At 37.0% G+C, this 18,375-nt stretch overlaps 3 protein-coding genes and 1 non-coding gene across 9 annotated transcripts; all 4 read right to left on the reverse strand.

Moving 5' to 3' along the window:
- Positions 1-185: 185 nt before the first annotated feature.
- Positions 186-7,498, reverse strand: LOC105169115 (uncharacterized protein At4g06598). Of its 4 annotated transcripts, none has more exons than XM_011089414.3 (6): positions 7,286-7,498; positions 5,264-5,376; positions 2,890-3,617; positions 2,333-2,408; positions 2,117-2,243; positions 186-877 (listed from the first exon to the last, which is right to left on the reverse strand). In XM_011089414.3, exons 3-6 carry the CDS (start codon positions 3,597-3,599, stop codon positions 678-680), a joined length of 1,113 nt encoding a protein of 370 aa, XP_011087716.1. In that variant the 5' UTR covers positions 3,600-3,617; positions 5,264-5,376; positions 7,286-7,498; the 3' UTR covers positions 186-677. The 4 variants fall into 4 exon arrangements, with proteins under 4 accessions (XP_011087716.1, XP_011087714.1, XP_011087712.1 ...); XM_011089412.3 differs by having other exon boundaries at positions 2,890-3,623; XM_011089410.3 differs by lacking the exon at positions 5,264-5,376.
- A 1,359-nt stretch (positions 7,499-8,857) lies between these two features.
- LOC105169116 (uncharacterized) lies at positions 8,858-12,224 on the reverse strand. Of its 3 annotated transcripts, XM_088884316.1 has the most exons (4): positions 11,816-12,224; positions 9,855-11,000; positions 9,677-9,761; positions 8,858-9,285 (listed from the first exon to the last, which is right to left on the reverse strand). In XM_088884316.1, exon 2 carries the CDS (start codon positions 10,996-10,998, stop codon positions 9,880-9,882), a length of 1,119 nt encoding a protein of 372 aa, XP_088740442.1. In that variant the 5' UTR covers positions 10,999-11,000; positions 11,816-12,224; the 3' UTR covers positions 8,858-9,285; positions 9,677-9,761; positions 9,855-9,879. The 3 variants fall into 3 exon arrangements, with proteins under 3 accessions (XP_088740442.1, XP_088740441.1, XP_088740440.1); XM_088884315.1 differs by lacking the exon at positions 11,816-12,224 and having other exon boundaries at positions 9,677-9,726; positions 9,855-11,043; XM_088884314.1 differs by lacking the exon at positions 11,816-12,224 and having other exon boundaries at positions 9,855-11,043.
- Positions 12,225-13,002: 778 nt separating this feature from the next.
- CPSF73-I (cleavage and polyadenylation specificity factor 73-I) lies at positions 13,003-17,998 on the reverse strand. Its single transcript, XM_011089418.3, has 5 exons — positions 17,635-17,998; positions 17,429-17,526; positions 16,369-16,414; positions 16,138-16,287; positions 13,003-14,898 (listed from the first exon to the last, which is right to left on the reverse strand). Exons 1-5 carry the CDS (start codon positions 17,782-17,784, stop codon positions 13,255-13,257), a joined length of 2,088 nt encoding a protein of 695 aa, XP_011087720.1. The 5' UTR covers positions 17,785-17,998; the 3' UTR covers positions 13,003-13,254.
- TRNAR-UCG (transfer RNA arginine (anticodon UCG)) lies at positions 17,957-18,030 on the reverse strand. Its single transcript has one exon. It is a non-coding gene; the product is annotated as a tRNA-Arg (tRNA).
- Between the last annotated feature and the right edge of the window lie 345 nt (positions 18,031-18,375).

Here is an 18,375-nt window from a genome sequence, read left to right on the forward strand (position 1 = left end):
TTTCTGAAGATTCATTTTACGTATTTTTCGTTGTGTTTGAATGGATCTTGTTTCCTTAGCTAAATAGCTCTCAAATTCTCTCCTGTGATAAACAAAAAAGTTTCTCTTCAACCAGATCAACAAGTTCCAAAAACTGAAGGGATATATAATTAATTTCAGAATGCTCAATAAGGGTGGGAAGAATATTGTTGATCATCAACAAACAAAAGCTGCATAAATTGGTGGACCAACAAATGGGAACTCAGAAACTTTCCCTCTAAGATTACACGTACATCACTAAGTAAATGACTGAAAAAACTATGAGAAACCTTAAAAGTTCTTGCGGAGCAACAACCACCTCCCAGGAGGCAAGAGGGAACCAAATATTTATTACTTGAGATACAAGGACATGCTAGCGATTATGTTTAGATAACCACCTCAGGTGAGTCACTGGCCGGAACTAGTATGATCCGGCAGACCACCAGGTGCACATGGCACTAAGCTTAGCAGGGAAAACCGTCACTTACAAATAAAAACAGGATGAGAAATAAAAACGGGAAATACGAGCAAGGACCGCAGGACATGCCTGGCTTTCATCCCATGCAAGGTAAAAAGCTGCTTTATGTCATCTGGCATGGCTTGTCCATTGAGGATGGTTAGGATAAAGGGCACACAGCAAAAGGTGAAGCTAGATCAGTCTACATATGAAGTTGGCCAGGAACAGAGTCGCGACCAGCAGTGGCTTCCTTGGGCTTGAGGGAGAGGTTAGCAAATTGTTGATCAAGATCTCTGCTGTTGGCACGTCGATGGCCAGAAGATGTCTGCTGGAGTGGCTGCTGTTGTTGCTGAAACAAGGCCCGTAGTCTTCCCACTTCTCTCTCCAGCACTTCGTGCTCCACTGTAAGAAACATCCAAACTTTGAGTTTCGGAGAATATAATGCTCATGATTTTTCAAAGTTCAATAACTACTTCTCAGATTAAGAGGAGCTACACAGAAAGAAAGTGGTAGTAGCTGTCTAATGCGTGCCCTATAAATAAATATCTTTTAAAGAACCTAACAACTTCCCTAGTAATTCTTTAACATATCCAAAAAGGTGAATTAGAATGAAAGGCAGGAGAACCAAACGGCCATCATGCAGAAAATAGCAGCACTAACCCAGGCCAAAGATGAGAAGTTCTGAATTATTGTGTTAGTCAAGAAAGCGTACAATTCATGCACATGGATGCAATATAGCTGGTTTGATACCTTTTCATGATCAAGAATGTAAACAATGAGCAAAATATCAGCCATCAGGATTATATATTATTTTGGTACGATCAGCCAGAATTACAGTCTTGGTAAACAATAGAAATCAAATACACAATGTTCCAAACAGCATCCTAAGTTCTATATAATGAAGCATGGACTGGATACAATACAAAACTGATAATTTGGTATTATAAATCTGTTTATTTGCACTTCCCACTAGTGAGATATCGCCCTAGCATGCCCAGATGCTTGAGGACTTTCCTGAAGGTATCTAGTGTTTGATATGAATCTAAAGGAAGAGGTCCCCACAGCAGTTCGATGCCAGAAACATTATCTTGAAGAATGGGTCATCAGTACACTTCATCTAGTGCACCTTCTCCCTTACATTCTTCCCCATACAATCATGCAAATATCCTCATTATGATGTCGGCCATCTGGGTTGACCTTACCTCAGGCACTCACCCATAGGTTCCACCTTTGGGCATGAGTAGAATTGAGTGCCTGAGTAGAATCATGTGCTATTAACACCTTGTCATGAACCCACATGAGCCACATCCATCTCTAGAAAACCAATTACTAAGGAGGAGGAAAAACCATGCTAGATAAGGAGGTCCAGGAACCTTTCCCTAACTGACATGGGATGGGAGCCTCACAACATGCTCTTAATTTTATCTATTTTTCATAATCACATAATGGAGCGTCTACTCCACAAATCTTTCTAACAATTCTTTGCCATTTCTGTTCACTTTTCTTTTATTTTCCAGCACTCGTACTTGCCAGTAGAAGATCATGGAATAGTGTTAAAAAAATAAAGAATGCATCACAACATACTTTGGTGTAGGTAGCATTACTGGCCACAGCATTGATTAGCAGGAAAAATTGACTTACAATACTTGATAAGCTGCTCCTGAGCTAAACTTTCCAAACGTTGCTTCAGTGCTTTATTCTCCATACTCAGGATGAGATTTTGCTGGTTGAGGAATTCGAGTTCAGCAGAAACTTCAGAACCTTCTGCCTGCAATTGCAAACAACATAGTTATGTCACGAGCTCTAAAGAATAAGAAGTGTAGAGTACATCTGAAAATCTTGTCTATAAACATTTGCCTGTAAAGCTTGGACATTTCTTTCAAGTTCAGCTATGTATTGGAGCTTCCGCACCCGTGAACGTTGTGCGAATTGCCTGTATTAGATAGGAAGTGTCAAGTCTCCAGCTTCAAATTAGAGCTAAGATTCCTTGGAAACCACAGAAATGTTATTAATATAACTAAGCAAAACATGTTGAGCAAAAGGAATTTATTTGACCAAGTTCTTATGACAGAGAACTAAAAGACTGTTTTTCCATTTTCTGAATCTTGTAATATGGAAATATTTTTTCAAGTTACATGTCTAGAAATCGTACTTAAAACAAAGAAATGAAATTGTCATGTTATGCTGAGATTTGATACGATCATAGGATCTACACCTATATTTTAATATAGTTATAAGTGTACAAGCAGCAGATACGTTCAGGACTATATCAGACGCTGCCATACCACCAGTTCATAAGACAGGGTCTAAAACCACAGGTTCCAAAAGCAACTACTTGCCAAGATAATTAACCAGTAGCTATGAGGCCATCAGGTCAGTCAAAATTACATATCACATAGAGGATAGTAACATACTGCTTGGCACGTTTCGTGTCTGTTTCTGAAGATTTGACATGACAAGAGTCCTTTTTCTCAGTGGATCCTTTCGGATCTTGAGGGACCGATTCAACCAGATCCTGCTTTTCCGTCGACAGAGATGGATTCTTATCTGCGTCTTGAGAAGTGCCCAATGATCCTACATTTTGAACAAGGGTATTGCCTCTGGGAGAAGGAAGGCCACGAGGAGGAGCAACAGGTGCATCCCATGGCTTGTGCTTAGTTTTAATCGAAGGATTTTGGTCTGCATAGAAAGAGCTTTGCCTTGCATCCCTATAAATATCAAAGTCTTGAGATCCCCATGAAGACAGTGGAGTCATATTCTTGAACCTGTTATCATCTTGAGCTGCATAATTCATGCTTCCGGCATTAACTGAGTCAATATATGCAAAGGAATCACTTGATGACCGGCGATGACCCCCTCTCCGTACAGGTGTTTCTGGCTCATCAAGGAGTTCATCCAGCCAAGAAGGCTGTTCCTCTATCAAAAAACTTTCAGATGAAGTTCGCTGATGGTGTGAATTTCCATCCCTGGGCTTTGGAAGAGTTTTTGGACCAATTGCTGAACTAGGTATATATTCAGCATAGGATGGTGATATGCTAGGAAATGGACTTTTAGGGGGCAGTAAAGAATTCTTCCCATTGTACAACACACTTCTAATGCTAGATGGTCCCTTGGAGTTTGCCATAGCCAAACAAACCAGTTCCTGAAACTTAATCAACAATAGAATGTAAGGAAAAATCATAAAAGCAATTATCCATTATCAAATAAACAAATATAAGTTTTCTCTCAAATACTAGAAGTATCAAGGGAAGAAAGCAGCACAAGACAATGCAAACTTCTAGAAAGAAAATGCTCATTATGATAAAGTAAGGATTGAGATAAACCAGAATATCGTCTAATTATGATAAATCTAGGATTCAGACAAATCACAAATTTCTGTTCGAACACGGATCACATTGTCTCGACATATTAGTATCGCCTGCAAACAATGCTTAAGCATGACCACTAAGAATACAGGCACACACCTGTTTGCACTTGCCTCAAGCCACTCATCCCCACATACATGTATTGGCACACAAGTCATTTACATGCAAAGATCTAACATCCAAGGTTCATACATCTTTCAGTGCCCAGCTGAAAAGCAACATCAGCATATTCGAACAGAGAATCAGTCAAATCAATTTAGTACAAGCCTGAAGCCCCATTAATAAGTTTGCAAGTTCAGAAATGGAAACTCATGAATCAGCCACTACCAACCAAGCAATGGTCACATGGAAGCTTCCATGTAGCCTCCTCCATCTAAAGAGCTACTTGTATGTGTCTAACACAAGTTTGTCACTAACAAGAGGGAAAAACATGGATCTTTCCTTTCGAACTTTTTTGTGCTGAAGCAAACGGGTCTGTTACATAAACTAATGCCCTCAACCAACCCAGAAATAAACTAATGCCCTCAATCAATAGCATAGGCCATGCCGTGAGGTTACTTTCATCTCCAGTTAACACTCTACAATATAAATAAGAATCAAGGATGCAAATTCACTTGATTCGTGCACCTATATTCGATATCAAACTCATCAAATTAGCAAATACATTATTCAAAAATGTTGTTCAACCGACAAAAAGTAACTTTAAGGAAATATAAAAAATGATAACAAATAATAACAAGGTCAGATTATAGCGCTTAGCAGCTCAAAAGGCACCACCACAAAACCAATTAACAAGCCCCAATTTCTGACTAAACATCATAGCAAGAAGACACTAAACCATTTAAAAACTCGTCAGTTCATGGGTATTTCTTCCCTTAACAGTTAATCTTGAACCTGTTGTTTAGCTGTGTGCACAAAGCCTTCCAATTCAGTATCATGATCTAAAATTAAATCATTATGAATTAGCGCTTTTGTACACAAAGCCCAAAATTACATATCATCAACCACTGACAAGGAATGCCCAAAATGCTAAATCTCAAAAAGATTTTCAGGCAAATCTGACAGTAACCAATTTCCATTTAAAATAATGCAATAATAATATCAAAATCCAACTGGAGAAAACACAACCAGACACACCCAACCTCATTTTCATAGAGAACCAAGCTACAGAAATTTAAGGACGATTCACTTCCCTAGACTAATCCTTTTCACCAGTCCCAAAAATGAGCCTTCTCTTCTCCTGATACTACATAGGCCAATCAAACACAAGTACCCAGAAACAATAATTTGATCAAGAATTTCGGTGAGATACGAGAGTGAATGACTACTAAGCTTAAAAAAATTGCAAATAAAGATAATGACAAAGTCAATAAAGTGAACCCAGGATGGAAATCTACGCTCAATAAGATTTTCCCTGTTTTACCTAGGGTTTCTTTCTTCCTCTTCTGCAGAAGTCTACTGTGCTCTTTACTTGTGTTTCTTCTTGTATTTATCGCTGTCTTTTCCTCTCTCTACAGTGCTGAACATTGCTGGCACCTTGTGGTGTGAAGGTATGACTCTCCAATTAGAGCTTTTGACAACACAGCATGAGATGTTTTCATCTCTTTTTTTTATGCTAGCATTTGTATAACTTCAAAATGTACCCAAAAAGATTCCCACACACTGGCACGTGCATGCATAGGTCCAGAGGCCCCCTCCCACCCTACATCTCTCTCTCTCTCTCTCTCTCTCTCTCTCTCTCTCACACACACACACACACGGGTAGACACAAAAATGAAATCATGCAGCACTCAGATTGTTCTATAATTAATGGTCATAAATTCAATTCAAAACCCAGCTGAAAAACTTGTAACATAGGTTTTCCACATGTACAATTGACACAATGAATAATAGGAGAAACTGTTTTTTCATTACTTATTATCACACTTGCAATTGGAAAAGGGAACAACATCATCATTTAGCAACGTGAGCCAATGATTAGACCATTTTTCTGACCCTAGATTCTCAGTATACTCATCCACATTTAGCAATGTGAGCCAATATAACGCATTTAGTATGATTACAAAATCATTAATAAGAAAGAAAGCAGAGATAATTTTTTGGGAGTATCAAGAATCAATTATATTGATTTCCATAAAAGGTTTGTACCAATCATGGATTCTAAAATAACATGATTTTATTTTTGGTTCATAGAAATAATGGGATTTAACCCTTTGCGATATTGTGTCCTAGATACGATAAATGGCTAAACTATGTAATTCCTATTTTCTTCTTCTCTCTTCACATTTGTCACCTATCTAAAATTGACATGGTATCAAGAAAAGGTTTCACTTCTCAAGTTCTATATTTGCCTCCTTTATTAGAAGTGCACGATGTTCATTATGTGCAACTTCTTGCAATTTTTAGGAGTAGCTCTGGACTAATCCTCCGAAGCATCTCGTTGTATCATGTATTCATCTGTCTATGTCCCTTCTTTTTCCATATCAAATTCTATTCTAGATTTTATAGTTGGAGGCTTGGAGGCAATGACTGACATTCTACTACCACATGGGGTAACACTGTAATATTCTCAAAACTCACAACTTACTTCCTGTTTAACACTTCAAATTGTACTCCATATTGACGTATAGAGAATCAAGAAGTAAATTATACTGATTTCCGTATATGCTTAAAGCAATCTTGGAATTTTGAAGTCTTAAGATTTTATTTTTAATTGATAGAGTAATTCACTTTATCATCAAATATATTACATGAACATTACTTGACTTGTATTTCTTAGATATGACAGTTACGTTATCCGATAAGCATATATCTGCTTAAAAATATCATTCTCCTGAAACATTTATGCTGGTATAATTATCCATTGCGAAAAAAAGATATCCTGATATAGCTGTTAGCAACTGTCTGAACCTATAAACAAGAGCCAGGATCACCCCAAACATTGTAGCAGCAAGGCAACAGGACCAGGCATAAGCCTGTTCCTTTACATGTATTTATTTCACTCAACATCAGAATAGGAAGATGTAATTTACAACGGCATTAAACAACCAAGTTTGTAAACCCACACCACAATTAACAATGAAATTACCGACACATAATCAGTGTTGTTGGGTGAAGCACGAAATTGTCCACTACAAATTACTAAACAGAGTTCTGGAAAAGCAATTCCCACAGAATATCAGCACTATGTGTAGCTGAAAACAATGCAATACCAGTGCTGATATCCCACAAATCCTTGTCTATTCCCCAAGAAATCCTTGTGTATTCACCAAAAAACTCAACCTCTTCTCCTCAAACGCATTTTTCTCAAACCCCATAAACTCTAATCACGATTGAATCGTAACACAAAAAGAATCCAATAATCAAACTTGCGCGCATGCATTTAATACAAAAACAGATAATAGATTTGCAAAAACAAAACAAAAAAAAAGGAAGGAATGCTAACCTTCAATAATTGCGAACAAAGATGTTAACAATGTGATATTGAGGAAGCCAGAAAAGAAAAAGAATGAAAGCTCAATAAATTATTGGTTTAGGGCTTCCTTCTTCTGCTCCCCCCTTTCCTTTGTTTTGGCTTCTTCTTTGTACTTGTCTCTCTCTCTCTCTCTCCCCCACTTGCACATAAACGTCTGTTGGTGAAAAGGTATGTGGTTCTTTGGATTAGAGTTTACTTGACAACCAAATATGAGATGTTTTTCTCTTTTTTATTTTTATTATTATTATTATTCCCTTTCTTTAACTATTTCTACCTAAACCCAACCCCATTTTCATCTATTTTTTTCAACTCATTTTTCATACTGATTTAATAAGAGAATATGAATCCAAATAAATAAATCAACTTTAGACAAAATCATTAATAAAATTAATCAATTAAACAGGTGATTATTTGTTTGAATAAATAAGTTAGTGGTTGCTGAATCTCACCAGCATTGCCTTTTTTTTTTTTTTTTTGGTTCCATTAAATGTATATTTTGTTGTAATACTATTATTATATTTAATTAATTTTGATATCTTAATATATATATATATGTATTCAATTAAGTAATATTGTTTTCATCAATAAAAATAAAATTATATAAGAACTACAAAATAGAGAGCAAGAAATTTCATTTGATAATTACCTTTTTTCTATTGACATTTAATCATTACATAATTTTTATTTTTTAAAGAAAGAGAAGCGATAATAACATATTATTACATTAATTAATCATTTAGTATGTCTACGAATAAACTTTGCGTCATCCCCCTAATCAGAAATGAGTTTACATAAATAAAAACAAATATCTATATACATAAAAGACGAACTCGTGACTTTTTACTTATATAAAAGTTACAGAATATTAATCTCATTCCTAAATAAAATAAATACGTAGGTGGCATAAATTTTATATACTTATCATGTGTATTGAGTGGAATACAATACGGACTAATATTTTGATTGTACATTTATATTTTCACTTAACATGAAACTCACGTTATTTTTGTAAATATATTGGTAATATGAATATAAAATTATAAAAAAGATTTCATATGGCTTATGGGCTGTGGAGTGTGGGCGACATGTGGTGTGTGACAGTATTACAGCAGATTATTCAATTCATATATGTACATTATCTAATCTTATGATGTTATAAGTGATTAGGGGAGTAAGGAACATTACAGATAGCAAAGTATAGTTGGTACATAAAAACTAGTATGGAATTGCTATTAATACAAAATTTGAGTGTATGGTCACTGTGAATCCATAAGTATACAATCCAATAAATTGGATCATGTCCAGATGCTGTGGCGTCATAACGTTCCTCTGGAACTGGGGCACACAACAAAGTAGATGCATTGAAAGGGAAAACAATATGAAATCTCAAGAATAGCGTTAATAAGAGAACAATCGGAAGAACAAGGTATATATATATTCAATGTTATACCTGATACTGTATCCTTGGCTGCAACGTGCGAGACTATTACTAACAGGTTTTTTCTGTCAGAACAGCTCTTGCATGTATAATGGAACTTTACATAACAACAAACCTAAAATTCCTTCATGTCAAATATGTACACAAATACACAAGTCTCAAATCAGTCATAAATCTACTTGCTCACCCTCTACCTTGTTGCTGAAAGAGGCAATAATATAGAAGATATCACATAGGTCGGACCAAGTAATCATATCAAGGATCATGAGCCACAGTAGAAAATGCCAGGGAATGTTGGTATTACACTAATACTATAAGCTCATAATGCACTTCCAAAGCTACAGCTGATCTGTCTGGAATTCCCACTGACTACAGTATCTAATGTACAGCAAAAATTATATTCTCAGCAGACTGAGATCCACTTCCTAAGAACAACAGTGTGTATTCAACCACATAATCGGACAGAGTCACCATATCTCCAGCAAAACGCCACCTAGGAATAAAAGCTATGCCCTCTCAATCTTAAAATAACCTGCAGAAAGCAAAATTTAGTTGCGATGTTAGTCATGAGGTACAGAATTTATAACATCAATTGATGTCGGGCAAACTATTTATCCCATTATCATTAAGATTCAAATGGGATGTTAATTAAGATTACATCTAAAGTAAAGTCGCCCACAAACAAGAAAAACAAGGTTAAACCTAAAATAATACTTGCTGTGACTGAAGAAGGCTTTATTTCAAAGAGAAGCACCACTAAGCAAAATGGAGCATAGTCGAGATATGTTTCAACAAAAGCAGGTCCATCATCAAGTTCATAGAGTAGCAGAACAGTAGACTAAGTAAAAATGTAAAATCAAACTTGTCAACAGAGTAAAAAAGTGCTCATGAAGTCCATAAATGATCTGAAGTTATAGCATCACCTGCTGAATCTGTAACTTCCTGTCAAAATATTGCACCAGTCATTAGCAGCCTAGACAAAAAATGTGGCACGTTCTGTCAAGCCAACTGTCATAGGAAATAACAAATGAAGGCACCCCATAGAACTCTCAGTTTCTCTAATATATAGAAAACCACAATTAGATGGGTGAAAATATCTACCTAAATCTACATAGAAAGGACTCTTTCATTGAGGGACTGAGAAGACCAAGCATCCATTGTCCCAGCGTACTCTGATCTCTCTCCCTACATGGAGTCTCTTCTCTCGGATGATTTTGCCCCATTTACCAATCAGATTGTAGTAACTCCCACGCCATTTCAACTTCATCACAAACAAATCGCCTGTATCATCATCCCGAGCATTGATACCAACTTGATGCTCATTCCTCAACTGCTCCCTAGCTTGGTGCGTCCAGTAAAAGAGAATATGATCTTCCACTGCTTTGCCTGGCAAAGTAAGGAATGGATGATTTGTATCCACATCCGACAATGTGAGAGCTTTCTTGATCGGCCAGTTATCATGTCCAGATGCTGTAGCGACATAACGTTCCTCTGGAACTGAGAAGTATAAACAATTATTTGTCCACCGTATCCTGATCTCTTGTCCAACACCAAGTCCCTTAAGTCTAATTATATTCCCCCATTTCCCAATTAAGTTATAATAATTCCCTCGCCACTTCAATTTCATCCCATGAGTATCACCTGTATCATAATCTCGAGCATTTATAGAGACCTGCTCTTCCTTTCTCAGTCTTTCCCTTTCTTGGGGTACCCAGTGAACAAGAATATGCTCTTCAACAGATTTACGAGGCAAAGGGAGAAAAGGATGATTAGGATCAACATCAGATGATGTCAAGACCTTCCTAATAGGCCAGTGGTCCTGTATCAGGGGTGCTGCGACCATTCTGATTGGTGGTACTGCAACAATCTGCTGTTGCGGAACAGAGAAGTGTAAGCAACCATTAAACCATCTTAATTTAATTTCCTGCCCAACTTCAAGTCCCTTTCCACGGACAACTTTTCCCCATTTGCCAATGAGATTATAATAGCTACCACGCCACTTCAGCTTCATCACAGACATTTCACCAGTATCATCATCCTGAGCATTAAAACCCACTTGACCTTCAGCTCTTAAATGCTCCTGCTGTTGAGGTGTCATGTACACGACAATATGAGTTTCAACTTGTTGTCGGGACAATGTCAGGAAAGGATGGGTGATATCAACATCAGAAAATGTCAGAGCTTTCTTGATAGGCCACTGATCCTGCACCTGAGGTACAGCATTGTAGTATGCTGTCCTCTTCATTCCTATACTCAAAACAAACGGGAAAACCATGAGATTTTGTTATTTTTAACTGTAAATGTTATCTTAATAAGCAAATTGAGAAATCCTTTTTCAGGATGAAACAAGGACTTCCTAGTAGAAGTTACTGCAAATGAAATCAACCATCAACAGCTGCAGGTCACACTTGCCTGCTAACAGAGACATCAGACACTGCAAAGTCCTTAACAAATAAAACATTTTCACTGTTCTTTTTGCTTCAGTTTTGCTTTTCAATTCCTAGAATTCCGTCTTCATATCACCAAATGACCAATATGAAACTAAAATAAGAAGTTCTAATCACTTCCAGTACTTTGAAGAAATCACTAATAGATGTGTGACTAATGGAATACATAAATTATCCCTCAAACAGCACAAATATCAAAATTAAGCCATGTGCGCCATGATTTCCCAAGAAAAGGTCCGTCAGACATTCTCATCCACCTTAACATGCCATGAGCATTCAACAGAATCAAGGAATCCAGAAGAAACAAAGTCCACAAAATTTCAGTTCAATAAAATTAGAGACTCTACAAAGTCAAACGCTTTTCCGTTCAATTAATAAACTCGTATAGAGCAATAACAAAACAAATCTAATTGATGCAACCAAACACATCCCAAACCATGAATCAGAACGCTGAAGCCAAACAACAGATAATCGCACCGCACCAGGTTTGCACGAACATACAATCAAGAAAACTACATAGCATATCCAATTCTTCGATTACGGTCACATCCCAAAATTGGACCTTTTATCCATTCATAACAAGAGATTAAATCGCAACGGAAAAAAGTCTCTCACTTTTGTACGAAGAGCTGAAATTCTCCACTTGTAATCGAGAGAGGAGACACCAAACGCTAGATCCTCGCAAGCTGATGATAAAAGGAAGCAATCGAACGCCACAAGAACTCAACAGCAAGAAGGACCGATGAGGTCTTTGACGTGAACTAATGAATTCTCGAGCGTGAAATGGCCAATCAAATGGGAGCTTTCACGAGGGTTTGGAGGACCAAGTAAGAAGAGAAGAAACACATATTCCGTGAGTAGACAAAGACCATGATAGAGCGGCGGCTGCGGCGGGTGTCAGTCGTGGCGGTGGTGGAAGGCGTGCCAGAATTAGGGGTGATATCTTGTGTGACCAAAGCCTGAGAGATGTGTGTGTGTGTGAGAGAGAGAGAGAAGTTTGGGGCAAGGGAAATATGGTGTGAATTGTGGGGGTGTAGATGTAAAAGTACATTTGCACCCCGGAAGTAAACCTTCTTTTTTTTTTTCCAAATTTAAGTACGCTCGATCCGCATGCATAATTAATTTTTATATTATATTTATTTAATTTTAATTTATATAAATAAAAATATTATTAATCTAACTAATGTAATAAGATATGGGTTTATGAAATAAATAAATTTAATTATAATTATCAAAAGTAGTTTACTCTAAAATCTTGAATCTTAATAAATAGTTTAAACAATCTTTTTTTTTTTTCTATTTTACTTGTATAATAATTTTTATATCCAATTTCTAATTTTTTAAATAATTTCATATAGCACGTTAATGATCTCTTTCTCCGTCTCAACTTCTAAATATTAGAAAAATATATATTCAAATTCCGTAATGTTTTTACTATTGATAACTCGATATTTTTAAACAAATTATGTGATGAAACAAAATAAAAAAAAAAAAAGTGAGTGAATTCTATTTTTTACTTAAACTTGTCAAATTACAACTAAATGAATTACGGGATGAAATACAACGGTAAGGTACATACAATTTATTTTATAGTTGAAAAATGTCGAAACATCATAAAATAAGTATATAATCTTCAATATTTGATGAATTGTATTATTATTGAGTACTACTTAGTAAGAGGTGATTTATGTTGCAGTTTATATTGTGCGAGAAAAAGTGGTAGGCCATAGCTTGGATTTGGTTGAGTTGGGTGAGAAAGGATTCTCGCGGAGTTTACATAATTGAACCAAATTAAGCCAATATAAGGTAGAAAAATCTAATGGTACTTGACAATTAGGGATAGCAAATAGGGTGAGTACAATTTTGTTTTATAGTGAGGGATGGCAAATGGGTAGGTGAGAGGCCACCTTTTTTTGATTAAATTCATACCAAGACATGTTTCTAGTTGCAGTAACTGTGATGCCTACAAAGATTACAACAACTACGAGCAAGTATAGCAAGAACAAATGTAAGAAGGCAGCCGCTGTTTTTTGAAGGGTGGTGGGATTGAGACACTAGCAAGATCCCTGAAGCGGTATCGGCTTTACCGCACTTCTGATTCGTCTGAATGCTGTCCTCACTCGTTCTTTGAGACCTTCGTTCTCACTTTCAACTTCACCGCTTTGTTTATCAAGATGAGCCTCAATCCCATCAACGTTGATCAATAGCTTGCCTTCCTCCTCATATTTCACGTCTCCAAACAGCGAAACTAGAAGTGCGTGCATAATCTTGTCTGCTTTCTTGGTTTCTTCTTCATCAGTTGGTTCGTGTTCGGACTCAACCACCACCTTTGGCAGTTCTCGACTAGCATTTAGAACTAGAGCCACAACAGAGTCTGAGACCATATCGCTGATAGGATCAGCTGTCCAGTGCAGCGAAACGTGATTCTCCGACTCCTGTTTCAGTGTCACCCGGTCATGCACTCTCAAAGTTGGAGCCCCAGTTTCCTCATCAGTTGAGGACTCGACACTTTCATAAATCTGCTTAAGCCTGTGCTTAATAACAGCAAAGGCACCAGAATATGGGATTGTAATTCTCTGAATAATGTTACCGGTAGAAAGTTGAGAGAAGATGTGAAGATCCTCGGGAGCCATTATCTGATAGGTGAAGCCTTTTTTTACAAGCAAACCACTGACAGTTTCACCAACTGCAGGTGTCTTTTCTGCTAGCTTTCCTATAGCTTTTGCCATTTTCTGGGAGTTGAAGTGCATTTCTACAGACTGGCAGTTCTTTGGGGTAATGATTTTGGTGTTTCCATCTGCAAAGACGGAGAGGAGTTTCTGTTTGAGTCGTCCCATTTCATTTGCTTCGCCATGAACCAATATGATGTTGGGGGGCATAAGCTCTTTAAGGAATGTGCTTGTTTGATTATAATCTGCATGAGCCGAGAAGGAAATATAGTGTACTTGCATGTTGAGAGGAGCAGTGAGGCCACTTGCAAGGGTAACTTCCTTGGGTTCATTAATAATCGTCTTGGCCAATGTCCCTTCCACAACATATCCAGGAATAACACAAGCATTTTTCTTGTCTGAACACCATTTATCAAACAGTTGTCTCGACAAACCACTTTGAAGCCCACCAGGGCTTGCCATCACCACCGCTGGTCCTATATCACGAAATTCATCGAGACTCTTTAAAGGAGAGATGTGTTTGAAGTCGAAGGGATTTGAATTGGCAAATTGATTCCTGATTCTCTCGTTCATGGAGTTAATGTAGGTCTGGTATACTGCCATACACCTTTTGGCAAGTGGGGAAGCATAATATATGGGGACATTGTGGAGATCAGGATGGCTTGACCAGTACTCGTCCAGTATCAGTAGTAGTTCTTGTGCTCTGCCAAGAGCAAAAGCGGGAATCAGGACACGACCACCTTGAGCAACCGTAGAGTGAATGACATCAGTAAAGAGCTTCTCTCGTATATTACGTGGTTGATGATTCTGAACACCATAAGTTGATTCGATAATGCAAATATCTGGTGAGAATTGGGGGAGCTCAGCAGCACGGAGGTGTCGGTCTTCTTCACGTGAATAGTCTCCAGTATAGAGGACTCGAACACCAGCTATGTCAACCATAAACATGGCAGCCCCAAGGACATGACCAGCAGTATAACACCAGAAGCGAACACCATTAACTTCAAGAGTCTGATGGAAGTCAATAACCTGGAGCACAAGAAAATTCAAGCAGTGACGATAGTTACAGTTTTCTAACATTTGAAGTCAATAAAATGCATAAATAGTTGAAACTCGAAACACAGAATTGCATTAATCAATTGATATCTTCTGAAAAAAGTGCTGTCAAGGACTGAACCATGCTGTTTTACTAGAAATTTACAGCACGGATAACCAAGTTCAAGGAGATTGTAAAAACTTCACACGGAACCAACTCATAAGCCTTAAAATCCCCGAAAATTACAGAATTCTTCCAAAGCACACATTTATTTTAAAACTATTTTAGTTTGTTCAGGCAGCTTTACTATGACCACTTTAGAGGAATATTGAAGTTGATGTTTATATTTTAACTTCTCGGATCTATGCATTGACAAGTTAAAAAACCTGTTACTAAAATATCCAATTCAGAGGAGAAAGTAACAGTAGATAAAGTTTTTATGTCACTGTAAATATATTACATTTCAATTTGCAATTTACATAGAAGCAAATCTGAAAGCCTAAAACATTAAGGATGAGCATCAGCTGATGAAACCTATAAATGCAAGTTTATAGTTTGTCCTGGACATTAGTAGACAGTACATTACTTGTGAAGGAAAAAACAAGTGGGATAAATCACCACCAGACCTCTTTGCCCTATCAATGTCCATATATCTCTCTTCATGCCATAGCAAGCATACAGTTCAGACATTCAATGCTATAAATCAAACACATGTAGGTTATACTACGAGATTGTTAAATTTCATTTTATCTGAGTTGAGTTCTTTTAAGCTCCGAATGAGATGAAAAGACTATGACCAGAGCATTAATGAGAGAGAGACACAGAGAGGGCATTAACAATGCACCAATCCATTGCAAACTTAATTATGGCATCGTACATTACTTCTTAAGGCAATAAAATTACATTTACAAAGCAACATGCTCATAGAGATTACTTCAGGCAGACTAAGCATTAACATACATTTGCAGACATATGCCAAGCTCATTTACCTAACTAAATTTATAATTGCACCCCATAATAGGACATAAAGGACAGATGACCCATGAGATGTTATCCCATGAATTAAGGGAGTGAAAGATGTAAAAGAAAAGAATTAATAGAGACATTATTTCTTTAAAGTTACCTAGGTGCCAATTCATAAAAGTTGATATACAAGTAGAACAAAATTAGTATCCAAACTAAAATGAAAATGCCAAATAGGAAAGAAACTGAAATGTGCTAGATAAACAAACCTCAATCTTGTCCATGGTGCGAAGTATATCTTGTTCATCATATAACATATCTTCAACGGAGACCTTACTAACTTTAACATAATCTGATAGAAGTAACTTGTAGATGGCCTTAGTTGCATGAGTCATAAAAACTCTCCCTCTGAATGTGGTCTGTAACACAAAAGGAGGAGATGAGCAGCACTGTTACTAGAAAACTATACCTCATCGTTAAATCATGACCAAAAAACCAACCTTCTCCAGAAAATATGGAAGCGAAGCAGCATGGTCCAAGTGAAAACTACACATATGAAACATCATAAGCAACGTTAAGTAAAGGAAAAACATTAGCAAAAACCAGAATCAAAGTCTATCTCATAATTATCAATTATCTAGCAGTGCCAAAGCATGACTTTGGTCAAGAATGACGAAGAACAAAATAAAAGAGTTGGATATCAATCAAAACATGAAAACACCTGAATAGTCAGGGAATCATCCAAAAAGAATATTTGCAAGATACATTCACTAGATCCATCAACTAGATGATGATTCTCAAAGTAATCAACTAAGCCACTTCTCTGGGTTACAGCACATCATCTGCTTTTTCTCCTTCAAAACTTTCTTCTAAAACCCTTTCATGCAGTATAACCAACGGACCACATTGCAATATAGGAACAAACAGATACACAACCTAAAAATATTATTTAATTGACATCAATTGCAAGCTCAATGTATATACAATGCACAACCACTCACAGAAACAAACTACTTCAGAAGACTAAATGTGTTGCCTGTTATTTTCCTCTCTGAATAAAATTTTAAACACTGTATGCAGCCACTAAAGTAGGGGGTAAAAGGATCGCTAAACTTAATTTCTAATAAAGACAAGAACCATCACAAGAGCGAGATACATCTTGAAACCAATGCAATCACTTGAAAACCATGGAGATCAGCATTCTAACATTTTTCTATAAAACTATTAAATTAGCTCTTGTAAACAGATTACATTTATAAAGCTTTAAACAGTACTGATCAATCCAGTACTACAACTTCCTCCGACCCAAAAGAACTCATTCAAAAAAAAATAGAGTTCAGTAATTGCTGACACCCTATCAGGTTTCATGCATAAAGAACAATTCATTGATCTGTGCCATCTGAGCTACGAGAGTTCTCATAAATATACAGTTTCTAACAGCAATAGAGCAAACCACAAGAAGCACATTCATCAAAAACGTTATGAAATACAAAAATATCCATCACACTCTAAAGAAGAAGAGTGCATAAAAACAATAAACAGAGTAAAGTAGAAACAAACTGAGTAACAAGAAGAACATCAATGTTTGAAGGATCAATCTCATCGAAGTACGGCAACGCAGCCATGCCCGAAAAAGCCGGATGAATGCCGCAATCAAACTGGAAAAAATAAAAAGTAATTCCGGTCAATAATTCCAGAATCCTACCGTCCCACAAACGCACAGAATTCCGTAAATTAATTAACAGAAAATGGGCAGCAAAATGTACCATAACAGTCTTGCCCTTGTAAGACATGTAAACACAGGAGCGGCCCACTTCATTGCCGGCTCCAAGTGGTGTTATAATAAGCTCATCCCCTTCACTCGACGTCGATGAAGTTCTCTTTAGTGACGAGACTGGTTGCCCAGTTGAAGCCATTACTGCTATCTGCTTCAAATCCCGGACGCCAGTACCAAAATTTTCTAAAAAACTGCTAAAGAGGAAAAATGAAATGGGGCTAAGTTTTAAACTTTGTGAGAAAATAAACCCTAATTGCGGGTTCTGGTCGGAAAAGATTTAGCATAACGTCTGGCAAAAGGCAAAGAACAACCGACCACAGTGGGAGTCGAACCCACGACCTTCTGATCCGAAGTCAGACGCGCTAATCCACTGCGCTATGCGGTCATTTGTTGATAGATACCAAACATTTATATCTTTGACAATTCGGACGTTATCAAAGTCAGGTTGATCAACCTTGTGAGTTGTTTAATTTCTCATATATCGAAACCATTTCTTTAGTAATCATGATTCTCAAGCCTAACATCTGTGATTCATTGACGGAATCTCGTGCAAAAGATGAAACATTCAAACTAAGTCATAAGAAAACCATGCAAGTCGGAGTCCCATTGTCTCATTATAGCGCTTCATATCTCGAGATGGACTCCTTTCAGTTGAAATTAACAAATTGCAGTCACGCAAAATCGCATCTCACTACAAACAAATGGAGTATTTCAGTCGACAACGGCATTT

Source organism: Sesamum indicum, linkage group LG8 (genome assembly GCF_026168435.1).
Source record: "Sesamum indicum cultivar Baizhima isolate 11 linkage group LG8, ASM2616843v1, whole genome shotgun sequence".
In the NCBI taxonomy this organism is placed as follows: Eukaryota; Viridiplantae; Streptophyta; class Magnoliopsida; order Lamiales; family Pedaliaceae; genus Sesamum; species Sesamum indicum.